This window comes from Mycteria americana, chromosome 2 (genome assembly GCF_035582795.1).
Source record: "Mycteria americana isolate JAX WOST 10 ecotype Jacksonville Zoo and Gardens chromosome 2, USCA_MyAme_1.0, whole genome shotgun sequence".
In the NCBI taxonomy this organism is placed as follows: Eukaryota; Metazoa; Chordata; class Aves; order Ciconiiformes; family Ciconiidae; genus Mycteria; species Mycteria americana.
Genome location: NC_134366.1, coordinates 38,961,742 through 38,988,492, shown reverse-complemented (window position 1 = coordinate 38,988,492; position 26,751 = coordinate 38,961,742). Strand labels below are relative to the sequence as shown.

Below are 26,751 nucleotides of genomic sequence, written 5' to 3'. Positions count from 1 at the left end.
TGGCCCTGAAGCAATGTGTGTTGCTCTACTAAAGCAGCTCCTTTCCCAGCCAGCTTGATAGGAAAACACGGACTTCAAACTGTTTATTATAGTTAACAAAATATCTTCAGTCATGAAGCATTAAGTAGCTAAACCTAGAGCTTCAGTGGCTCTGATCCTGCCCAGACTGCCTGCGCCAGCCTCCTGCCTGGAACCAGTATGGAAACCTCGCGGACCTGGGCCCAGAGCTGGTTCCCGGCGGGATGCCCTTCCCAAGGCCACCAGCTGCCCCAGGATGCCACTGCTGTTAGGGCAGCACTCTTGTTTCCGCACCCAACGGCCGCTGCAATGGCTGAGCCAAGTACCAAACTGGGGCCAGGGGTAAGGGCTTTACGCCAGCAGTTTCTCCCTTTGCACCCGTTGCACCACCACAGCTCACGGGCACGGAAACGCACGTTACTTGTGAAACAAGAAGCAGCAGAAGACTCCATCCAAACACAGCCCCCAGTCTGCAACCGAGGAAAGCCGGCCACCTTTGCAGCCGAGCCCTTCCCGCTTGGCTGAGGCGCTGTGTTTCTGGAGAAAGCGAGCGGTGCCTGTCTGACAGCCGCAGGAGAGGCACCCAGGTCCCCGCAGCCAGTCCTGCCTTTCCGCTGGGATGGAGAGCTGAGCGACGCTTGGACCGGGATTTTCAAAGCCACCAGTGGGATCTGGACCCTTAACTCTCATTAAGTCGAATAAAAATTAGTGCTGCTGACAACTGGCTAACCACAATTTCTTTCACCCCTCTCCTCCTCCGCCAAAGCTCTTAGGTAAATTATGAGGTTCAGTTAATATGGATATTTTACCATTATAATTAGGAACATGCTCATTACTGGTTTATTGTTTTTCTTTTCTGGTACGTTTTCATTCTTACATCTGATAGACACTTTCAAATTAATCTTCTTATTATTCCTATTCAACCTAGTAATGCGTACAAGGCAAAAACAATAGCCCACAACCCTACGTACTTCTGATATAGAAACCACTTCTTTTCTTTTTTTAAAAAGAACCATACGGATTCTGTCAGGAAGGCAGGCACAGCCAAGCCACACATATTATATTTTATTTAAATTTTATAAAACTACATATCCAGCAAGGGGTGGAGGGAGAGGCTGAAAGAAAAAATTAACAGGTCAAATCGAAAACTGTATTTTTAAGCTAGATTATTTTCATTGCCAGCCTGCTTTTTATACCTCCTTTCAGAGCTCATAAATCTCTACAGGTAAAGATCAATGCCTTGCAAAATTCAGATAGAGAGGCATCAGCTCCACCACCAAGACCTGCCTTCGTGCAGCCTTCCAGCGGTTCAGTGCACACTGTTTATCTTTCACTCCGGTAATCCACACGGTATTGCACTTCCGAGTTATAAAACCTTGAATACTCTGAAACTGCAAACCAAACTGTATGTAAGCAGTATATTAAGGCAAAGGCACCGCCACAATTCCGACTTCATAATATTCTCAGCCTACTGAACCACACGTTAATATGCTACACGTGCTATTCTGCGTATTTTTACCATGTACGCTTACAGCTATATGTTTCCCCCACTTTCCAATGCAATATATTTTAATACAAAATCAATGTGTGTTTTTGGTGGGCAGCAGAAAGGTTTTATCCACTCAGCTCTGAATCTAAGATGAAAGCGGTATTGATTTAGATGTTCACTCATTCATTTACTAGGACAGTTTTAAAGCATTAGGTGATAACCTAATTGAGAGACACACTGTGAGGGAAACTAAGATTATTGTGATAAATTAAATCAGTTCTGGGATGTCATCTACAATACTTTAATATTTGAAGTAACACTCTCCTGAAAAAATTAAACCAGAAAACGAGCATTTTGGGTGGCAGAATATGGCTTTCTATAAATGCCAGGTAATACAAGCTGATTAAAATATGAATAGATAAATAAATTGCATATTATAGAAACATTAATGCAACACACATTCTATATGTGCCTGTGTACATGCTCATATATGTATTTATCAGACTGGCTTCCACTTCCTATTGCAAACTGATTAGGGACCAGTCGAGGGTGTGAATCTTTTGCCATCTATCTGCTTTCTCTAAAAAGACTGGCATCACACAGCATCCATACTTACATTATTTATTCATATTTATTTTACAGAAGCAAATTAAGTCACATGAGTCACCAAATAGTGTTACGACTGCTGCATAACAAATCATGCTTGCATTGCTCGGGTACGTACTTTCATGTGCATGAGGCCAGAAGGATTTGGTCTCACATCTGGGTCTCACATCTAGAGGAGCCTGTCCTGCATTCTCTCATGTAGGCACAAAGAAAATGCCGATCCATCTGCCACGGATTTGGACGGCTGATGAATCAGGCCCAAAGTCCCCCAAACTTCTCCAGATACTGCAGCCATTAGCTGCAAGCAGCTTAGATGACTCTGCCTAGCGTTCAGCACATATATTCTTCGCAGAGTGGGGCCAGCCAAAGAGAACATATGCAGTGCTGGATGCACCAGCAGTAATAGCATTAGCAGAATCTGGGGAAATATGAAATTCCTTCCTAATGCAGGACGCAATCCAGTAAGGTACTAAGCATCCTCGTTTTCCACTTTTTAAAAAAAGTTACCAGAGTATAAGAAGTCTTATGCTTTGAGCATGAAGCAAAGTGAAATAGTTAATAATAAGAACAAACATGCCTGTAATACAGATGATTCAGATTTAAAATTCATGAACTTACATGTAAGAAGTAATTTTGCTCTGAATATTCCTACATTTTTTCCACTTTGTGTTCATGCAGAGTATTGTTTTCAAAGCAGTGGCTAAACGAAGAGGCTTTTTACATTACGTGTACGCTCAAGCAGAAATGAAGTATAAAACTAGAATATAGGATATTAAAAAAACCTCTGCATTTAAAAAGAAGAAAGGTCCTGGAACTCTGAATTATGCCTCTTACTCTTAAGAGTTAATGCATGTGGATTTTTTCCACCTCTGGAAGAGTGGCAGAAAGCCCCTGAGAAGCAAAGGGGCTGCTTGTTCACTATACTGTGTTTTGGAACTGATAGCAATTTCTGTCTGAAAGAACCGTGCCTTCATACGTCAAGTTTAGGGACAAAACCTGCTTATCCAGATTAAAAAGTAATTTGTATTAATGTACAGTTTCAGCTATTAAAGCACAGAATTCTCACCATATGCACCAATAATTTAATCTTGTTCTTAAGTAGCCTCACACTTCCAGTAAAAAAAAAGCAGGGGGTGGCAGGGGGAGAGTAAACTACAGAACCTTTAGTCCCCAAAACAGATGCCAGTTTTAGATTTATTCAGCCAAGGAGTATTTAGCTTGGCTCAGCTATGCTTGAGTTGAAAAAACACTCGCCTATTCCAAAAAGTTTTTAACAAGCTCTGCTGCAGATGCTGTTGCCATTTGGCATGTCACCGTCACTGTGTGGTACAGCAGAGAGAACTCTTGACCACAGGTTTTCCTTGGCTGGGGGAGCCAGCGTTTTTGGCTATCGCTCTTCTTCTGGCCAACTGGATGCATGTTTACGGAGTGTGGTTTTAGATGGGATGTTAACAGAGGTTGGGTTAACAGCCTAACCCAGACCAACAGGGAGGCAAAGGCATGACCTATCTGATCTAAGAAAACAGAGATAGAATAAGCTCCTCTATGTTGTTGCTCTTAACCAAGAGTCTCTTGCGCGCACCATACCTATAGACGAGAAGATAGTTTTCTTTGCCTCAGGATAGATGACAACAACTTTAAAAGCTGTACCAGTCATGCAAAGTAGAAATATATAAAAACATGTGGTTGCTTAATCTTTGTCGGCTTGATGTCATTCTCTCACATATTACAATTTTACCTTGGCAAAATGCCACTGAAAGAAGTTCAATGAAGTTACTCCTGTTTTCCACTATGGTGAGATATCTTGAGAGGATAAAAACCCTACAGAGTTAAACTGCAAACTTCTGTCCTCGTATTTCCACTAGCCAGAAAATGGCAGTTCTGAAACTGAAAAAGCGTTAAGTGTTTCTGCATTGATGAACTCGGTTCCAGGGATATTAGTGCCGAATACCTCCACAAGAGTGCATATAAAGCTGGGGAAAACTTACAAATGCCCACTTGTAGTTTAGTTTACCTACATGAATCCTATACCAGTACATATGCCTGAGAAGCCTTGACCTTGTAAGACACACAACAACTTTAAAAACCACTATGACATTTGACTGATATAAGTAAATAATTTTTGTCCAAATTCTGACTCTTCTTTTTGACAGCAACACCTTTGTTGCACTCAAGCAAAAGAAAAAATCGCAATTTTATATACATCATTCAGTCTGCTTTTCTAAAACTGCCATTACCCTGACACACGATGGGCCTATCTGGAAAAAACAAAGACCATGTACACTCTCTCCACATCGGACATGTTTTACTTCACTTTTTATTAACTGACAATTTTCTTTAAGCCAAGTTGTGGAGCACAAACACCATCAGAGAACCAGCCAGACCATTCGCTTAAATTCTACTAATCTGCACCAAAAATCCTATTTAACCCAGCACGGATCAGATAGCCCACCCTTCACTTCAGTTCCCTCTCACCGAGAGTTCAGCGAGGACTAGGAACATCTTGAAAGTTCATAGACTAAACTGACACAAAGGCAATTTACTGCAGCGTATTAAAAAAGAGTATAACATATGACTAAGAATGAAGTAAGCAGTGTCTGGCTACATCCCCCACTGTCTGGGTAACCAGTATGCAAGAGCAATATAAGAAAATAAAATTTAGTTTTATTTTATTTTCTCTTTTTACCATTTTGGCTTCTGAATGCATTGGGGGGACTTGAGGTGAAGCACACGGATTATTGAGGTTCGGCCCCTGCATCCCCATGATGTTGGAGTTCATTGACATTTGTCGCTCCATCTTTTAAAAGAAAAAAAAAAAAAGTTTGAAAACGTCTGGAGACATTTGCAAGAATTTATGCTCGGTTTCTATTTAAATGCACTCAGCTTTATTTCTTCAAGTCATGACTGGAAAAATAACAATCTGTGTCGTGAATTGCATGTGTGTATGCACGCAGGCGTGTGTTTCATCAGAATCGGCCCTGAAAACTCACAGCCAATTATAAAGAAAAGGGTTCTTTACTAAACAAATGTAGCAGCCACCCAGGTTTGCGCTTTTTTGTAATGATTTTCTCCCTTTCAGTATAACAACACTCGGAGTTAAGTGGTTTTAAAAGCATCGCTGTATAAAGTTGTGGCTTCCCCTGTCAGTGCAGCCCAACTTAGCTTGTTAAAAACATAAATAAAAATCTACAATCTCGAGTATATGGAAAACAAGTTGGCTCTTTTTCCTTCACTCGGACTGCTCAGCTGAGAAGAGTTTTGCATATGTCTCGTGAGGGAACCTTTCGTGTACTGCTGAGATAGCAAAAAACAATGCAGAACTCCTCCTGGCTATTCAGAGCCCTTTCTGCAAGCTAATCTCACTAGGCTGGGAGGGAGGGATACAATTTTCCAATAAAACCTAATGGCAGTAAGGACTGGATAAAATAATTTCCTGCAGTGTCTTCCCCGAAAAGAGGCAAGGCCTGTTACACCGCTAGTCATTGGTAGGGGTGGTAAGTAGGGTTATGGTGCTGCTTTCAACTGGAGCTGAGCATCCTGCCTTGCTTCGGGCCAGTCCCCTGAATCTTTGGCTCATACAAGAAAGAAGCTTTTGAATCCTCCTGAGCTCTTCCAAGCATCTATTTTTTTGTCCCCTGAGCTATTTTTTGTGCCCTGTGGCGAGGCAGTGAGTCCCACCTTCCATGATCCCAGCAAGAATGGGTGCTGGGCGTGGAGGAGAGGGCAATATCCCACTGCCTGCTGGGGGGGAGAAGCTGCCTCCGGCAGGGCCCCTCAGCCTCTCCATGGGACAGGAGCAGCTCCCACTGCCGTCTCCTCTGCAGCCCTTCCAGGAGGGCTGTGGGGCAGGAGCTGCGGCCGGGGCAGCCAGAGCGGATAGGGTCCGTCTCGCCTCCATGCTCACATCTCTGGGGCTCTCAGCCAGAGCACACCTGCTTGTCTGCAAGCACAGCCACCCAAAGGGCTCCCCAGAAGCAACCCGAAGCCCCTGAGCTTCCACTGAAGCAGGATGTTTGCTCCGTTTCAGGTTCCTTAGGAATCATGCCAGAAAAAACCTGCCCACAGTGACATGTCTTATATTTTTTTTGTTGAACTTCCTGGTCGATATTCCAGGAGAGCCTTATTGATACATTATTAATTAATAACTTATTAATGACTGCTCAAATAGCAGCCAAACCTGAATCTTTGTAGCCCTGTGGAATGTCCCCCTTGCTCCAGCAGAGCCAGAGCAAGCAGTGCTTTCGTCCCTCCCACGGTCAATCGCTCTCAGGTTGCCTTCCAAACATCGTGCAATGAAACAGAAACTTCTCCTTTCCCAATCCCCTCTTCCCCATGCCACCCTTACTCATCTCCACCCCTTGTCTGCCCAAATGTCTTATATTGAAAGGGTTGATAAAATCATTTAAGAATTTGAAGCTACAATTGCAAAGCACCCTTTGTCTCCCAGAAGTTGGGGAATATTCCCAGCTCTGCAGAAATGAGTGGAAGATGAAGAGCGATCACGACCAAATTCTAATTAAGTGCAAGTTACCAGGCTGGAAAAGTCAGTCACATTTTTTTCTTGTTAGCTGATTATCTCCCACAAACAAGAGGATTACTTAGAGTCCACTGGCATAACTTATGTACATGGCTTTTCCAGTTTTGTCTGACTTGAGAAAAATCTTTTTGTTCCAGCACAGACACACTGATCTCACCTACATGACCAAGTGTGAGAACCAGAAATTGTAGTCTCATGTAAACCGTTTCTAATCACTCTCACGCTAATTAACATGCCATTAACTGCACCAGAAATACTCTCGTGTAAGATGAAGCAGAGAAAAAGGTCCAGCTTCCTTAGCTCATTGCATTTTGATTTTTTAGACAATCCAGCAGACTTTCACCTCTGCATAGGCTGAATCAAGCAAAAAAACAACCTTCCTCCCCCCCCACAAAAACCCAAACCAAAATACTTACAGGCATGAGAACAGCAGAAGATCCAGGCATGGTGGGGTTGGGCAGGGTGCCAGGCATAGAGGCAGGCATAGGCTGTCTTTGTCGGTTGTGTAGGTGCAGTAGTGAAGACAGAGAACCTGGGACAGGCCTAGGAGAAAAGGAAAGCAAGCTGTCATGGGCTACGGAGACCAAAACAAGCCTTACCGTGCCAGCCATTGCTAGGCACAGGCAACTCTAGACAAGCTGGCACAGATAAACCAATCCAGCATATGTCCTCTCCTGCATAAATCAGTAGAACAGAAAGTTTTCAAGAAACAGATGAATCACCTTCCCTCTGCTATTTATCGGTTAAAGCACCAGTATAGTTCATCTGATAGAACATGAATATAAATGTAACAGCCCATCTCAGTTTATGCACCTCTGCCTCTTACAGTGGCCGGCAAAAGATTTCTACAGACAAGGCAGGAAAATTTCCTGGCATGCCACATCAGTGCACTGCTGTAAATTCAGCCCTCAGGAACAAAAATATCTGGATGATAATTTTGCAGACTATGACAGAAAATTAAACACTCTTAAAATAATTTTGGAATTTTATCACCTGTAAATAAACGACGCTAAAATTAGTATTTCATCTCGCTCTTTCTATTCGCTCCTGTGAGACTGTACCAAGTGAGGTTCCAAAGCGAGGTTCCTGATCTTACCAATTAGCATGCCACCAGGGCACAGAAAATGGAAGAAAAGAAAGAAAATTAGCAAAATTGCATTCAGATTAAGTAGCTGGTAAAGGCAAAAAGTACGGACTATAAAAAAGCAGAGTGAGTTATTTTGGCAAAGGAGTTCAAAAGATTTAGAAGGATTTTTCTAAGTACAGCACAGGGAAAAGAGTGCATGTGAGAAAGCAGGCCCACTCACAAAGAAGAAGAATCATAAAATTAATGGATTAAACAAAGCTGGGACTACTCTTTGAAAATAGCCTTTAAGAATGTGGTCTTGGGAATTAGTTAAATTAATCAGCTTTTTTTGTTCTTTTCGTTTTGAAGAAGGTATGAGTTGCTTGAAGTTTGGGATAAATGTAACTTGTTACCTTTTCAAAAAGCATGAAAAAAAGAAAGCTTTCACATACAGTGCCTCGACAAGCATTGCTAGTACAAGTTAGTACATTAAATTCTCACAGAGCAGGATGCTCTGCAGTACAGTACGCGGTTTACACTGTTTATTACGCAGGAGAGATACCCCTAAAGGTATGAGAAGGACTGGAGAGAAGGGGGCATAGTCGGGGAGCTTGAAGAGCCTCTGCAGGAGGGAGCATGGAAAGAGCCTAAAGACATTTGGAGCCTCTAAACATCAAGGTTGGCTTTCAGCCTTGGCAGAAGCAGCCTTTGCTTCAGTGACGAATCCACAGCTAGCCATGAAAGCCTCAAAATCGGGCTGGGCTGGTCAGGGAAGCAGATTCATAGCCTCAGAGCTGCGAGGGGGAAGACAGTCGCTTCTCCCACTGGGTCTGAACCGTGTCACACCAAATGATGGGGCTTTACTTCTTGCCCCTCCAATTGTAAGTGATACTGGCTATCATGAATGCATACACCCCTCCTCTAAATTTAGCTGTCGCTTCCATTTATCTAACAACAAGCAAAGAGGCCAAAGGCTGTGAGCAATGGGATTCACAGACACCCCATGGGGAGGACACCACATCCAGGCTCCTAAAGCAGAGGTGCCTGTCTCATGGCAACACCAGCTTCTTCTGACCTCCAAGTCTCATCCTCTTCCACCCAGAGCTCAAACCACCTAATCCCCTCTTCCCTAAAACTCCCCAGTATCTCCCATGCTTGGACTTTCAGTCCTTCAACCCTCCTCTCTTCAAGCCCTTTCCCCCCAGAAACATTTCTGTCCCAACAAATGCCACCTCAAAGTCCCTGCCCTGCCCGCCCCCCCGTAGCCAGACTCCCCTGCTCCTCCCACCCCTCTGCCCTCAGCTGCCCTCTCTTTAGCAGCTGCACATGACTGAACCCATCCTTTTGTGTTGGCTCTCCACAGAGAGAAAAAGCCTGTGTTTTGAAGGATGTTTTAAAAATCCTTCCAGACACATACAGTACTTATTCAGAAGGGGGAAAAAAACCCCAAAACAACAACACATGTATCTCAGATACAGACAAGAAGCTCCTCCTATGCCTCCCTGGTTATCTGCTGACGGAGGAATACGATGTACTTTACATCTTCATATCCCCCCCAGAGAAACTCAGGACAATGTCTCCCAAATATGTGGTGTAACCCTGGGAGAGGGTGCAAGAAGCGCTGTGAGGGAGCATGAATCGGCTTCGGGGATAGGGGACTCTACGGTCAGCTCAGCACAAGGCTAAGCCTGGGGAGCCGTGGAGCTGGTGTAAGTGGAATGGATGTAGTGCAGGAAAAATGAGCTCAGAAAATAAAGTACACAGCCCCTGACCCATCCTACTCTCCACTTAAAACACAGCTGCTCTGCGTACCAGCACTCATTCACACAACAGGACTGACGAATCATTAGGACAGAGTCAAAATAGCATGAAAAGCAGATTCAGTGGTCCTTTGAAAAGAAAAAAAAAAGTGAGGAGATACCAGGCTGAATGTGAGGAGGAGAACGATCTCAGTTTGGTTTCCAGAGGCTGTGGTGACCCCCACAAGCAGGGTCCACTTCCCACCGGCCCATCCTCACCGCAACTGCAGTCCTGCAGAGCAGCAGACAAGAAGCTCAAACAGGTCCTCTCTACCTCGTACTTTGAAGTCCGTGCGACAGCCGCCAGACGGAAGGGCTGAGACCCCCGCACCGGGGTGGCTGAGGAGCAGAACAGTGTGCTGCAGCCCCTGCCACGGACGCACCCTGGGCTTCCTCCCAGAGGAGTGGGCAGGGAGGAGCGGGCAGGAGAGGAGAAAGCGCTGGTGTACTCTCACGCCCGTCCTGGGACGAGGCTGAGGCGTGCACCCCCCCGCCCGCCGCAGCTCCGGAGCCCTCTGGGTCCACCGGCTTAGACGCAGCCTACGGGAACTGCACTGGCTGACAGGAGCGATGCATTCAATAAAAATATCACTTGAGTTTTCAGTGGGACCAAAGTAAAACAAGTACCATGACAACAGCCCCCCCCTTATTCATTCTGAGACTGTCCCACATACAGACCCTTTGTACAATCCACCGGTTTCATAATAAGCTTAGGTGTTAGGCTGTTTGACAGAAACTTATTTTGGCCTGACCTATGCAATTTGTGCAAGTGATTCTCAAGGGACTGCACGGTTTGAGTTTTGCTTGTATGTTCCAGAGCCAAAAAAATTTCCAAAATTGCTTTAATGAGCTTGGGAATATGGGACTTGGGCAAAAGGGAATTATTGGTATTTATTAAAATGGCAAAGAAGCTTCCTTGCTGTCCCCAGTTTCACCTTTAATGCTGCTTCGCTTTGGGGGTCTGCATATACTTTACACTTAGCTAGAGGAAAAAAAATCCTCAGTACTTCAGGTATTTTTTCTTGCTACACTCCTGCTAGCGTGTTCCCAAGTGTGTTTTTGCAAAGAGGTGCAGAGCAGTCAGAGAAACCTTGTGCTTCAAGGTTGACCCTCTTTGTCAAAGTCTGCACCGCTCCTGCCACCAATAAAAGTGCTACATAATGCACACCAGATTCCGCTCCCCATCGGGGAAGCTGACATTGGCCAGTACTCATGGATACTTATATTGCTTCCACATTGAATACAGGTCATCGATCGGCACGTGCTTCTGCGCGCTCACTCGCACAGAGCTCAGGGAACGTGTATGGCACAGAACCGTACAGGCTGAGATACTCAATTTGTCTAAGACATTTCTTCTCCTTCCAAGGACAACACAATCTCTTTTGTTGTTGCTTTCTATCCTGCAGCAAAGAAAGTCAGCGAGAGTTTATAATTGTTTTTTTTAATGTTGGACACGTCGACTCTGCTCCTCTCTTTGTAAATGCTGAGGAGGTGCTGCCTGCAGCCTGTCAGTCAATATTGCTGACTGAGGGATTTTAATTCCTTGGCACCTGTGTTGCTAAATAAATAGGGTTGTTGGGCAAACAGCCCACAAATAAAGGACAGATAAGATAGAGAACTGGCAAGTGCTCAACCTCACTGAAAATCTGGCCATCCGTGGGGTTTTTCCCAACTTTTAAGAATTTTCATCGTGTTCCAGCAGGAGCCTGCTGTTGGACACGACGGAGTCTCAGTCAGCATTTGTACACTATCTCTCTGGGCGTACGCGGCCTGGATGGATAACGTTACGGTGGCTTAGTAAAATACCACGTGTTAGCCAAGCTGCTGTAACTGACCATGTTGGCTCCCCTCCCTCTGCACGGTCGTGCTAACACCGTGAGTCATCCTTACTAACATTTAAACAGATGGGCGGTACCCCGCTAAGCCATGGTGACTTGATCATGTTCCATCATATGACTCTACCCAACGATTAAAGATAACTCCGCTAATGTAATCAAGTATCTGTGATATCTACTTCGCTATGTGCCTTCTTGATTAATACCAAATATTCTGTCTGCTATGATGCAACACCTATCTGACCCAGTTTTCTAGATTGTCTGATGACTAAACACTACATTCGCCTATTAAAAGAATAGGCTTCCCTTAACTTGTAGTCTTCAAGGACAGTTTCTGCAGATGACAATTTGCTCATGAGATTAGGTTCATACTGACCTAGACCGTTCAGGGCTACGTGCAGAAGGACTGATGCTATTTAAAGTACCACTGCAGTACGTTTTCTATTATGGTAAAGCACTCCGGGTCAGTGGGTCTTACCATGACCTCTCTCCTGCTCCTTACTCTCCTGCATGTAGCATTCATGCAAGGTCAGCAAAAATACCTACCCCACAACCCAGTTTGTTCTACTTTAGTTAGCTCCGGTGTGGAAAAAGTAAAGCCGTAAGTATATGGAGTTGCACTGGAGCAAAGAAACTCATCTCTTGACTTTCTGTGGCCTCCAGACCAGCCAGCTCACAGAGGAGCAGCCCACAGGTGGCTGGTTGTGCTGTGGCAATTCGCCATGTTGGGTCAGCACTGGCTCAGGGATTTCTGCACCACGCTCCAGTTACGCAACGCAGGCTTGCCCAGACTTTCATCATTTTTATATATATGTGTGTATATATATGTATGTACATACATATATATTTTTATTACAACAGTGCCTAGAAGCCTTGGTTTAAAAACCGTGGGTGAGGTTCTGCCCCAGAAAACTTACAGACCAAGGATAAAACGAGGGAGAGCGAGTGGAAGCAATAGGGAGACACGGGTGAATAAGGCAGCAATGATACCATTATGATCAATGTAATGAGGAGCAACCACTGCATACCAGCAGCCTGGATCTTTTCAGGGTATGTCAATATGTGCATGTGGTTTGGGTGGCTTTCAGGCTGAAGCACCCAAGTAGCCTACCACACTAAGAATGAGCACAGCTGGCTACCGTCTACCCTCTGAATGTCTCATGAACAACCAGGTATTGTTGCAATTAAGCTTCTCATTGCTAAAAAGTAAGTAAGTTCACTGGAGCATGTGGGTCTACAGACCAGCTGCAAACCACTTCCACCGCAGCTACTGAGGCCAGAGTACCTGACCCAAGTGCTGTCCTTGGCTTCAAGATTTGAAAAATTCAGTCGGAGGGCAAAGGCATGGAGGGGATAATTAACCTGAGCAAAGTGTACTGACTGGAGGGGTTGCCTCACTTACTGCTGGTCTGCTGTCATTTGATCCACAGTGCCATTATTTAAGCCTATCAATCCAACTATAGCTTTCCTCATTTGTGGCCCATTATTTGAGGTGCTCCCTGCCCCCAAAAAGTAGGGCAGTTCTGTCTAGTTTCAATTTATTCGTTTGTCATTCAGAGGAGGAAAGAAAAAACAAACACAAAGGAAAGCAACAACAAAGCATCAGACAAGCACTTGGAATACCTCGCATAGTTGCAGGGACCTCACCTGACCTGCCGTATCCCACGTTTAATGATGTTTTAATCACAGCATCAACAGAGAGCCAAGCTTTCCAAGAAGTGGGAGGTTTGTGTCGCCAGGTTTTTCAGAGAGCCAAACCATATTCAGGGGAAAAGAAAACTGGCACCTAAAATCAATGGCTCTCTGCCAACCTAGTAAAGATCCTTGTTTGTATTTCTCAGACAATTCAGACATCTGCATGATGTGGGCAGATTATTATTATCAGTAGCAGACATTTATACTGTGGTGGTGCCCAAAGGTCCCAGTCGGGACCGGGACCCCATTGAGCCTTGCACTGTACAAACACAGATAAGAGACAATTCTTACACAGTGTGTTTACTAGAGACACAAAACAGATGAAAAGTAGAAGACGGAGATAGAACACACAAGCAAATAAATATGCTAAAGAATTGCAGACAGCTTAGTGGCACTCCTCCGGTTGCTTTTTTGTTTCTTTGTATGTTTTTTATTTAACTTGCATGCTCAGAAATGACAGGACTGAGCAACTTTGCAAGAGGAAAGGAGTAACTAAGATTGAGACACAGGAAGGGCAATACTCTAGAGAGGGAAAATTGTGGCTCGTAACTCAGAGGATTTGGGGACCATCCAGACAAAGCTATGCTTTCTGTAGAGATTTTTAAACAGAGTGTGCATATATTTCCATATATGTGTTACCTTAAGGTATTTTCCCAATGTTGGACAAGAAGAGATTTCAGCCTGGGAAAGAGAAACTAGCTGACGGTAAAGACACTGGCAAAGTGAAAGTGATGCTTGACACTGTAATGAGAAACTGGAGGACTGAGATAAGATAAGGCTAAGCTGCGAAAAGTCTTAAAGTCAAGAAGCTTGATTCAGAAGTGAAGGGAAAGCCAATGTAAGTGTTTGAGGAGAGCTGGCACAATTAAGATAACAAGCTATACATTGGCATAGAGGTAGGAGGAATTCAGCAACAAGCATCACAAAAGGAGCAAGATGCAGCAGACAGATATGAAATGATACGGACGAAGTCAAAAGCAAGCAAACAGATGTTACTTCTCAATTCATGTATCCCTTGATGTCACCTGAGAAGCTGTTCACCGGGAATAAAGCAACTCCATCAGAAACGCGTTCTTGCTCGCTTGCTTTAATTCACAGGGACAGAGCATCTAACTGAAGGAAAAGAATAAGCCAAAAAGAAAAAAAAAAAAAAAGGACAGGGAATGGATATATGTACAGTAAAATACTAGAAACCTGTGTAAAAATGCCTCCAAAATTTGTTAAGAATTCTGTACTTTTCACCTGAGCTCGTAGGAGAAAAGCCCCACAAATCAGCAGCCCCACTGCTGTAATGCATTTGGTGGGCCAAACTCTATTTAAAGATTTAGTCAATGGTAAATCTTGCCTTTAGAAACTCCAATTGTGCTAATGCCACCTATATTTCCTGAACATATGTTTAAGGAACCTCTGCAAATTCAGCATAAGTACAAGGACCAGCAGGTCCTTGGAAGCCTCACAGAACCCATTAACATTTGCCTTTTGGCTCTTACAGGTCTTAGAAACTGCTGGTTTCAATCTTCCCTTCCCTCTAAATATTTCACTGGGTCTTATTGCCTGACCCATTACAAGAAAAATAAGAAAAGCTAGAATGGTTTCTTAGACTATAACCTCCTCGGAGAAGTTTATGTTCTGCACAGTGTTATGCACACAGCTGGAACTCACAAATGATACGTGGAGGATAATGGCATAGTTAAAGCAAAACAAGGAAACACTGCGAAAGGCAGGTTCAAGGGATTATAAAGAACTAACTCATATAAAAACACATTATTGCAATAAAAAAAGTTGTGGGATAAAAAAAAAACCCTGCAACATAAACATGATTTGAGCATGAAAGCAAGCAACAATGTCAAACTGATTCCACTGTCATTACGGTCTCCCAGCTCAGACAGGACCAAAAGCTTAATTCTTCAGGAAAATAAAAGATTTTGCATCACCACAAATAAAGGTGTATCAGTTTTCATTGAAGAAAAAAGGTGGCAATAAACGTACCAAATGGCAGCTGACTTAAAACGAGGAATAATAACCGCAATAAAGCTTACCCAAACACTTTCTAACATGTCTATTCTTTTGAAGGGTCAGGCTTAAGGCTCCAGCCTGGCAAGCAAATTCAGGAAAACTTGGAAATTTAAGGCTCATTGAGGAAAAATGTCAACAGTTAAACAGCTGGAAAGAAACCTAACCCCAGCATCCAGACAAAAGTGACAACTGAACACCAAGTAACTCTTCTGCCAGGTTTGTGCTACCTAAAGGTGCTGGAGCCTTCATTTGCTCAAGTGACTCCATTCGCAAACACCTTACAGAAGTGCAAATGGCTTTTATTTGACTTTCATAACTTTACATCTGAAAAGAACAGTAGGTTGCAAAAAGGATGGAGAAAAAGCCCCTTTTACTCTTAAAGGGCTGAGAGGGTATTTGGAGAGCTCTTGGTGAGTACTCACTACCAACAGATCCCTTTACTGGAAATATGGTAAAACAAATTTCTCACTTAAATTCTCTTTCTATTCACCCTTATTATTTGGACCAGTGAAATTTAATAGACATACTAAGATAAAAGAGCTTTGTAAACCCTGCTTTATAATAAAAATGAAAAAAGAATCTTTTTGAAGTGATTTATTTTTCTTTTTTTTGTTCATTTTTTTTAAACTTCCCAAACAAAGCAGAAGTTTGTCTCTGAAAATAAGACGGTGAATTACAGCAAAGTCATGAAAACAAAGAACCAACAGTTTCTCCAGTGCAGGCTTGTTACCATGAGCTAATAATTCCAGACTTTAAGCAAGCTGAGCCTCTTTTTTAATAACTGCATGCCTCTAGGCAAAGTATTTCTACTAAAAATTATTGAGGCATGGAACAAGGCAAGGTGTGTGAGCTAATGTTGGATTGTTCAGTTACTAAACCAACTCCTATAGCAATGAGCCTGCTCTGAACTGACAGATTATTTCTCTGTATACACTTGTATAAACACACTGCTTAAGGTCGAAATCTGTGTAAGCTTTCTTTTCAATTAAAATGTCAAAGATGACAGCACATGTTTTCACTGTCCTCCACAGGATGATGGATGCCGCGGCAGCAGTTTCATGCCCCTGTCTTTCGGAGATGTTTGCCTGCCTGTGTGTCTAAGAAAGATGTACTTGCTGATCTTCTCATACGCCTGCAGGCAGACGGGACTGCTATGGAGACCTTATGCTTCAGATGCCTTAACATCTCTTGACTTTTTCTTCCTCAACGTCCCCTGATCTGCCCCCACGCCCAATGTTGTAAAAGTTAGAGCAGGAAGGTTGTTGTGCCCAAGGAGGTTGGAAAAAGGGTCCTGAATTAAAACACCAGATTGCTATTTAAGTGACAGGCCCTAAATCCCAGACTGGTTTCTGATCATGGCCAATTCACTTCAGGCACCTAACTTAGGTCCCCACAGAAACACAGTTGCTGTGGGTAGTCAACAGAAAGACACAGTCCACCCCAAAAGGAGCTTCCAGCAGTTTAAAGAAAAAGAAAAAGGGACAAATCTGACTCTTTACATTTCTTCAGCTCCCTATCTGTGAAAATGAATAAAACTTTATCCATCAGCTTCTCATTCATTTTCGTCAGTCTAGGGCTTGTACAAAGCCAAAGACAGTGGCTCCAAACGTTGCTGGGTCTCAAGACCATGTAGCAATACCACTCATAGCACATGTAGCCATAATGCTGCGGTTGGACCTGTACCATCGATTTGGTGACAATTTTGCCAGAAAAAGACTGATTGATGAAAACAGTCTCCGTGAGAGAAAAACACTCCAGCATCTGCCACTGGCAGATTTAGTCTGTCTAAAGCTGACAAGACCCAACTGTGCTGTATGCACTATGGAAAGCAGAGTTTGCCCACAGTCACGAGTGAGGAAAACAAGTAGGTATATACGTGTGAGATGATTTATTTATTGAGATCTAAATTCTACCCTCAACACCAAAAATACTATAGTAAGTAACACATGCTGTAGAAATCTTTAAAAAAAGACATTATTTAAGAAAATACAAACACGGTTTCTGAAACAAAATACCAAATAAGTAAAATAGAAAATTAGAAGCGTGGAAAAGTCTCAGATGAGATAGGAGATCAGTGGCAGACCAAAACCCAGCTCTTAATCCCATCCTTTAACAAGAATACCATAGAGATACTCTGTGCTTTTTAACACTCATTGCTTCCCTAGCACTTCTGCCATCAGCGCATGCTCCTGCGGTGCCAAGCTCTCTCTACAGCCCAGAGAAAAGTTAGCACTTGTGCGTGGCCCACCGTGGTCACAGCCTCAAATGTGCTCAGGGTCTCAAAGCTGCTGGTTGTTTCAGTGGGTGGCAGTGGGGGAGGAGGGAGAGGAGTATGTACATTAGGGTGTGCTCCCAATTATCTGTTTAGCAAGTCACCTCCAGGTGTAAAAATACCTTCGAGCTGCCAAATAGCTATATATCTTCAGTGACCCTCTTCCCACCCCCAACCCACTTCACTGATTCCTTTCAAACTTTCATAAAGATCAAAATGAATATATGCCGTTTCCTGGGAGGAACTTTGCAGGCGCTTCATCTCTTAAACATGCTCAAAATCCCAACTGACAGCTGTATTAGTACAAATGATGAGAAGCACGGGGAAGAGGTGAATCTCAAGGCAGAAAGAACAAAGTCGTGGAGAACTGTTGCAGCTGTACTTCAACAGAGATCAGCTCTGAGCAGTGCCGACTGCTCTTGTTATTTAAAGAGCTCACATTGCCTTCTCTGCCTACATGTCAATGGCAGTTACCACCGATTAAGAGCATCAGTCACGCAAACAGGAATCCCAAACTCATCTACAGCATTTTTTACATAGCTACGGCAAATTTCATTGAAGGGTGGAAATCACGTTAGCTGCTCTTTGCTAATAAAGTCCCCCAGAACAGCGTATGTTACCGAATGGTGTGCTCCAGAAATCCCCCATGGCAATGACAGAAGCAGTTCAGGTAGCGGCTGCTGCAGATTTCACTGACACTTAGATGCCGACATAGGTCAGCAAAGGTTTCCAGCAGCGTGCAAGGGGAAGAAGTGATAGCTAGTAAAAGCCGTTGTGCACTCGTGCAACCAGATACATGGGAAAATTTCGCTCCCTACACATGTATGCACGCTAAGAGAGACAGCAAAAAAGAGCAGGCACTGAAAAAAGGTTATTTTATTCTTGCAACAAAGTGTATATTGTCATCGTAATTTCCAGTTGCTATCTGTGCCCACTCCCTCGCTTTTAAGTTCTAGTTCGAGCATGAACCTGCAGCTAATTTTGAGGTTGGAGTTCATTTGTTTTCACATCAATGCAATTAATTTCCACTGGAAAATGCATCTCAGGCATTCAATCAAAATAGGCCTAAAATAATTGTGAAAAGCTCATCTGTCTCCAATCTATATAATGTTTTAAAAATTGGATGCATGCCCTGCAATAACATTGCACTTCACAAAGCTTAAAGCTCTAAACTTGAGGGTATCAGTTACACTGAAACTGTAGTGAATTAAAACATCCAGTTTCTGGTTTGCATTGATTTACAAATATCGACAAAACTACTATTGCAGTCATTACCACTTTGGGTGCTCCGAGTTGAATTTTCATCAGTTCAGGGTTATTTTCATTCTTATTGTGGCTACAGTAGCCTTTCAACTTATAGATCAAGTTCCAGATAACATGTAAATCTTAAATCTTAGTTTTAAAAATATGCATACAACCCAGCCAATACTTATAATAAAAAGCAGCAAGTCTAAGTGGTCAGTAACGTCAGATACCAAGCACATTTTTTTTAGACTCTCCAGCTTAAAGCAGAAAGGATACTTACTATTACGAAATGTTTTAAATAGACGTGAGTGGAAATGGGATAGAATATGAAAAGGCAAATATCTCTAGAGTTTTTTACCGGGAATTTGCTGTTCTCTTTTGAATCGTTCTTTGGAATGAGAGAAACAGAAGCATATTCAAAACTTTTCTCCTAAAGAGCTTTGCACATTAGTCTACCTGGTGACCTTCAAAATGTGCTTGTTTATGAGCAAAATATCACTGAGGAAATATAAACCTGAAAATAAAGACAGCTCACGAGCTGTAACCCAGTTAACACAATAATTTGAGAAAACAATAAGAAAAGCATGAACATGTCAACAGCAATAGAGCCAATTCTCAATGGTGTAGAGCACGCAGCTTTGCCAAAGACAATGGATTTAAACCAACTGGGAATCTCACTCATACGCACACATGCACGCACACTCCATAAACACACAGTATATAACATACATTACATCTAGTTGTAAAACAAGCTTTGACAGTGATCAATGTCTTATGCTTCAAAAGAAAACAAAAATCCCCACCTTACACCTTGACATCTGGGGACTACTACCGAGTAATTTCTCCTGACCCCTGGTGGTGATTAGCTTATGAAGTGAAGCAGGAGGATCACCATAATATTCACAGCATTTCTCCTGAAAGCACTGGTCAAATTCTACCCTTGCTTCTCTTCTTGATACCGTGACTAAAGCCAATATGCTGATCTGCAATCCAGCTTTCCACTATTCTTTGCATTCCTCATATTTGCCTTGTACAGCACGTACAGTACAGTTGAGAAAGACAAGGAGAGGTTGATCCTGCTGTGGCAGATGTTCTTTTGGGCATGATGCTCTTGCCATTGAGGTTCACAGGAGTGTTGCTAATACACTCATTTAGAACAGAATCAGGCCCATAAAAATGTACGACATCTATGAAGATATCTTCCCAAATTATACCCTGAAATGCTGACTTACACGTGTTAATGATATACTACATAGCCGTAAGAAAATAGGTTTATTTTACATCTTTACCTTACAATTTGTATTGATGTTTCCGGTTTAGTGTTTCACAGCTGGTTTTGGTTGTGGGTTTTTTTTTTTTTTGGTTTGAGAGACATGTTGTCTTAAAGAGGAAACATTCTCCCAAACCAGAACTTTGTGTTGAAGATTAAGACAACATCCACTGCACCAATTTAGAGTACAAGGCTTAATGGTCAGAAGGCAGTCATGCACAAGCTCAGGTCATCCTGTCAGCTTCCAAGAGTCTGCAGTATGAACTAACACACTTAATCCTTTTTTTTGCCTGATTATTTATTTCATATGTCTTTACCATGAACCGTAAGTGTTCACACATACTCCATGAATAGTTTTGGTTTGCACTGTTTCTTTTTGCCTCCACTTTCCCTTGGAGAACCACCGCTGAAACAGTGCTTTAGCTGCCATGCCAGGGGAAGTAATACAGCAGCAGTATGATCAGCAGAGTCAAAAACTGAATTTGGTGAACTTTGAAACTCTGAGGGTACTGGATAGCTTTAAGGTTTTGCACCTCACAGTTTTCAGCATTACGGTTCAGCAAGGAGGAACCATCTTTGCGTAAAATAGTTTAAAAAGACCAGGCTAACCAGGCTAGAAGGACCTCTCTAGCTGCATTTGCACAGCTGAAGTAACGCCACTCATCTAGACCCAGCCCGAGCCTCCCACAGACACGCAGGTCTGGAAGCAGCCCTTCCAGGAACACGGGTGTCATTTCAACTCGCACTGACTGCCCGATGCTGTGAAACCAAACTCCAAAGTACCGCTTTTCAGTGAAGTGCCACTATAGCCATTGGAATCAACTGCAGCATTTGCATTAAGCGTTTCCAGATTTAAACTGTGGGAACTGTCAGTGGAAGGCCTCTGACAATGTAATTTGTTTCTCCTGCTGGCCTGACAAAGTCAGAGCATGTTGACATTCAAGAAACATTAGTTGTTTTTTTTTCTTTCTTTTTTTTTCTTTTAAGCTGTTTGCTTGGAGCTGTTGGGAGGGAGAGGAAAAGGACTGTCAGCTTAGGAAGGCGAAGAGGCAGACGAGGGAGAACGGAAAGAAGACATGCCCTTTTCTAGATGTCTCCTATAAAATAAGCAAAGCGTTTGTCACACACGTACCCTGAGACATGCCAATACAGTGCAGGTGAACATGTAAAAAAAAATGTTAACTCTACCTAAACAACGAAGTGGCAGCTCCACTCCGTTTACAATAACATCAGATCTATTTGATTTGGCTCACAGGGAGCCAGACATTTGACTGATCTGGTTAAAATATCTCAACAGTCATATAAATAGGCCTGGTCAAAGCCTGTTGCATCACCTGCATTTATTTTTTACTGTTAATATTTAGCAATGGAAGAAAGATACAGATCTGTGCTCTATACACTTGCCGTCTCCAACAGTATGATCTCAGCTCAGAGAGCAGCAGGAATTTGCACAGCAGTGAGTATGGCTGATTTCCAGGGGTCGGAAGCCATGGCTTACTCGCTCCGCTCCGCGTTTTCTGTTGTCGTTCTGTTTCATTTTTTTAAATAGGAAAGGCAAATATGATGAATGCAAAGAACAGTGGCAAAGTCAGATTGCAAGTCAGCATGTTTTGGGATTTTTTCCTCCAGTCTCTCTATTTTGTGAAGCACGGATTTAGCCCTGGTATTAGCCTACCAGATAACAAGTCCTTAAAATGGCTTATGCATACAACTTGATGAAAAACTGAGTGTTTAGGAACGATTCAGATGTGTACCTTTTAGACCAACACAGAAATCTGCCTTTATCTCTTTCTCTGTAGCAACAAACTGTCTGAATCAACAACATTACACCTCGTCTAAATCTGGCCTGGTCTATGTAGGATACGTAACAAAGGTAATCTGTGGCTTAAGAGAAGAAAATGCAGCTGTATATATGCAAGACACTTTGCATTTGACAGACACATACAACCAGCTGTTTGTTCTTTAGGTTGTGGCTATACATCTATTGGGAGATCCCCCACCCCTGTAAACCTTGCTTAGCTCCTGGTCTTATTTCCACTGTAGATTTAACCCTAAGCCATGGATAAGTGTACTGTTTGGGGTTTGAAGTTAAGTGTCATTTAGTATCATTTCTGACATCTCCATACATTATAATGAGCTGCTTTTTCACAGGGGACTTGAGATCTGATTTGAATTTGTGGTAGGTTATAGTCACAATAAATGTCTATTTCAGATATTCATGAGAAGTCTCTAATGCAAATGGAAATAGAAAGTGGCTGTTTTCTTGTAGTTTCAAAGCCACGTATGTAAAACACCCGGTGCAGATCTGTTCCACATGGAAACCCATTATCGATCCACCATTGTGCCCTGGCTCCTGCCCTGGCAGCAGGCACCCCTGTGCCGAACTGTCTCAGCAGGTTTTATAGCTTGCATAATAAAAGAACCGGTTATGAAATCATTAGCACCTCAGCTGAGGCTGCCACAGGGATGCCCCTCCGTGTTCATTGTGAAACGTTTCTTTGGCAGCTGCATCCTAGAAGCGTATTTGGATGTTGTTGCTTCAGTACCACCACACAGAGTGGGAAGTAAATCAGTATTTTCATGTTCTGAACTTAAGTGGGGGGGTGGAGTCTCTCTGGTCCACCTCTAGGCTAATTCTGCCTATTTACACATGCCTAAATCTAGGCATGAAGACCTCTAGAAAGCCCAGGTGTCTATGATCACACTCGCAGCCCTTGTGCAGCCAGTGCTGCCAAGGACCTGGGCCATGCCTAGGGAGGCTGGAAGAGCAGCTTTGTCAAGCACCACACGTTCCAGCTCCTCTCATCCCGCGGGCAGCCACTGCTAGCGGTGCTTCAGAGCAGCCCAAATGCAGCTGAGAACCACTCCAGCCCTCCCCTTGGCTGGAGTCCTGGCTTGGGGTACAATGCACAGCTTGTTGGCACTTTCTCCTCCGTAAATGCAAGCTCAGGTGAAACTGTGTCAGTCTTGCTTGCCCCTCCATAGGAGAATCCAGATCCCCAACAGAGAAAAAGAAAATCCACTGCTGGTCACTGAGCAAAGCATCTAGGGCCCTTTGGATGTTCCTTATTCCAACCTTGAGACCCTTCTTGCAAGGTTCAGAAATATTTGTGAACCTTGCCCTTGCAAATGAGTAAGGTAGCACAACTGTGATCTGGGTCGAGGACAAGTGGTGGCTCTAATTGTATAAGAATACGAATGTAAGAAAAGGGAAAGTTGTGCAACTTGAAGGAAAGCACTAGCACCAGGTGGGGAGGGGAACTTGTTGGAGGCAGGGAAATTTTACTGACTTGAGCCACCCAGGGATCTGGTCCACTGGTATGTGCAACACCGAATTCAGTCAGTTTTACCAACTGTATGAGATAGAGCACCTGAAGAAAGGGCCCACGTCAATCAGGTTCCTGAGCATTAAGTAAAGCTGGCTTGTGTTGCCATCCTTCTGAATCAATGCACCGGGTCACGATTTAAGTAATTGAGGCGCTGGGGCTTTTTAAAGTAGCATTAAGTAAATAGCTAAGCTTGATGTGATATCAAAAGCACCACAACAGAAAGGAGAACTTAATGTAGTAATGAAAATCACTTACTCTTAATCATCCCTGAGACAGTGTTTTTACAATGTTACTTGATTTATTCACCTAGCAAACATGCCTTCTTTGGCTTTTCTAATAACAGGCCATCTTAGCCATGCTTGTTGGGATTTGAGTTTGGGGTTTTTTTAATCATCATCCCAAGTACCTTATTTAAATGTCTTTGATGCCTTTTTTTAAAAAGGATTTGCTAAGCAATAAATCATATTTATTTGCAAAGGAGACCCAAAAAAAACCCCCAAACAACCCAGAACATTACTAGGAAAGTTTGGAAAAATAAGAGGTTTGGTCACAGGTGTGTAACCGGTGTTGCCCATTTCTAGAGCAGCTTATTGCTTGAAGACTTACTGAAGCCCACATTCATTGCTGCTGACAAGCATGCCACTTAGTGTACAAGACTGTATGAAAGGTTGTTTGCTGCGTGATTTACGACGGTGCCCTTACACTAAATAGGAAGGACTGTAAACTACCTGTGCTCTGCTGAGCAGCTCCACGCTTCCTCTCGCATGGAAGGGCCTCAGCTTTTGGAAAAGCTGGACAATTTCTCGAGTGAGTACACTCTTGTGACACTGAGGCTAGCCAGACCACAAACTATTTTATTATGTTGTGCAAAAACCTATGTGCAAAAAAACCCTCTTTAATTAAGATAGAGCAACCAGCACTGCGGTTGTAATTACCTTGGACTGCTTTACCCACGGGCATAATGAAATAAAATTGGGCCCTCTATATTTTTGTTTTTAAACTAAGTAAACCCAAATTAATTTATTCAACTCAAACCAGACAGGTTTCTCTTTAAAAGGAAGGCATATATGGTTGGAGGGGCTGGTGCAGGAGGCAGAGTGACATGCAATGATGACTGTGAACTGCAAACTGCTGGCAAAACATTTGGCTTGCTGTTGGTCCGTGGCCAGTATTTTCCTTTGTTAATGAATCCCACATCTTTTCTAAGTTCAGCATTTTTTTCTTCTCCCCCCTCATTTTATTTGAAACATATTTTAAATATTTTTGTTTTTATGACGTCGTGGAACATGATACAGCCCCCTCCTAACCCTGAATATGGGAAAATCAATTAAAATTTTGACATTAGGAGCTATGATATAAACATATGGTTCAACTGCTCAGACTTCTTTTTTTTAAGCAACATATCAAGGATCAGTGCAAAGAGAAATAACCAAATGAGAACCCCACATTACCGGCTAAAGATAATACCAACTGAAAGTGTATCACAGCCAGAACCTTGCTATTCATGAAATACAAAACCCCCTGCAAATTTGGCAGGTTTTGACAGACTTCCTCTTAGACTTAGGATTACATATTTTTGATTTGTGTTCTCTTCTGAGGAAAATGTCTATTAAAAAAAAGACATCCTGAATGCTGCATTTAATATTTAATACATTTTGTCTCACACAAAAGACCTTCATTTTATGAAGAATGCAACCTTAAAATGGAGTTTTATGGGCTTCCTCATTAACTTCTGACTCTTCCCTGAACAAAATAGAAGAAAAAATAATTGAGAAATTTCCCATGAGAACAGAAACATGATTTTCAAATGCAATGATCATTTTGGGCATCCAGTCACACCTGCCCTACTGACCACCTGTCCTCAGGACTATGTGACAACGAAAACCCTTCCAGCTCCCTTTGGTATTTCAAATCATCAAAAACCCAGGCAGACAAAATGATAAGTCACTGAAACTCCAGGGAATACAGGCACCAAACAGAAGATTTAACTCTTTAGGTAACTACGCACAAGGTTCCCGCTGAAGCAAAAACAAGCTCTTTCCCAGAGGTCTTGCGAGATTGGAAACGGTGTTACAGGCAGCTTAAAGTGGAGAGTTACTTTTAACCTGTCACTGGCAAGAAATCAAGTTTTTTCAATCATCTTCTATGGACATCTAGTCTCCAATCCTGCAAGCATCTAGCTACATGAATTTACATGCCCTCCTTTAATATTCTCGAGTTTTACAAACCTTGCAAGATTTCTTCAGCCACTGTAACTCGTAGCTAGTTCTACTGATGGCAGAGATGATGAAAGTCTAGCACAGTGCATCGCTGGCCCTGCAACCCACTCTGGGTGAGGACAAAGGCACACAGGAAAAAATTAAGTTGCAAAAGCCTTTTCTGCACCAACCCCCTTACTTTTCATAGCGTGAATGGTCCCGTGCTCATGTTAGAAATGACGAAAAGCTTTTTCTAGAGGCTCCTGGTATCAGCTCAAACTCCAAAGTTATATGAGGATAGAGACTTCAATTATCTATAGAGTATGTGCAAATTAAATATACTTTCTCTAGCGCAGTGAATTCACTTGCATTGTAACAGATGTGATTTATGCAGAAAATTGCAGCCAAGCTCAAAAGCTAGAGCTGGACTTTTTTTTTCCCCCAGTCAAATAGAAAATTTACCAAAGGCAGCACTTTCAGGTAGACCAAAATTATTAAATTCACTCATAAATTATATTTAATAAATCTTGTAAGTGGAGAAGAATAGCCATTTGGAAAAGCAGGGTTTTTCGACATTTCTAAATGTTCCAGTTTGAAATGACATATTAATTTGGAAATTTACCTAGCTCATTTTAAGGAGTTAATTTTCTTGTAAACCTGGAAATTTTTTTCTCTTTTTTATTTGCACAGAATAATTAAGAAATTAAGTCATATTAAGTTAACCCCAATTATTATTTTTAATTTCAGTCACTAAGTCAACAACTTTGTTATTCACATAGAACTAGTTACCGTTACAGCTCACCTGCCACAAACACACCAATGACACAAAAGAAACCTTAAATCTGTCAGTTTTTCTTCATTTCCTGTTCTGTTAAAAACCACCTAACATTCCAACTCATTCCTCTCTTTTATGTCTTCTCTCCTAGATTTTTCCTAACTGATTGTAACAGCTAGGTAGAAACCCGAACATCAATATCGATGTATTGATGAGAAACAGAACTAGCACTAATATTTGCAAAACTATCTTACTTAAAGACTGATTAGGTTCATTAATAAATTAACCAGGTAGGAATGCTGTTTTCAAGGCAAAGGGAAAATAGTATATTCTACAGGAAAGTATGGGACTTTTTGTTTTGTCCCGAGGGGATTAGCTTTTCCAGCCAGGAAGTTTTTACCACACGTCCAGATTCAGCGATTTGCTCCCCGTCCGACGGTGGTACAAAATCACCTTTGACAGTTATCAAAGTGTCAGGCACAGCACTTTAAAAGGACAAAGCTTGTCTTGATTACAAGAAAAGAGGACGCAAACAAGGTGAACGCATGACAGTAAAGAATGTGCCAGAGGCATAGTGAGAGCCAGGCTGTATGCTCTAGGA

At 42.6% G+C, this 26,751-nt stretch overlaps 1 protein-coding gene across 11 annotated transcripts in view; it reads right to left on the bottom strand.

Annotated features, from left to right (window-relative positions):
• Positions 1 to 26,751, bottom strand: part of CREB5 (cAMP responsive element binding protein 5) — a 263,313-nt gene that overhangs the window by 68,705 nt on the left and 167,857 nt on the right. For 10 of the 11 annotated variants that reach the window (XM_075493075.1, XM_075493084.1, XM_075493080.1 and 7 more), the window contains 2 exons: positions 7,067 to 7,193; positions 4,800 to 4,910 (listed from right to left, as the gene is read on the bottom strand). In XM_075493075.1, the coding sequence (XP_075349190.1) occupies positions 4,800 to 4,910; positions 7,067 to 7,193 (238 nt within the window). The remainder of the gene's footprint in view (positions 1 to 4,799; positions 4,911 to 7,066; positions 7,194 to 26,751) is intronic. The other variant, XM_075493078.1, reaches the window with a different exon arrangement.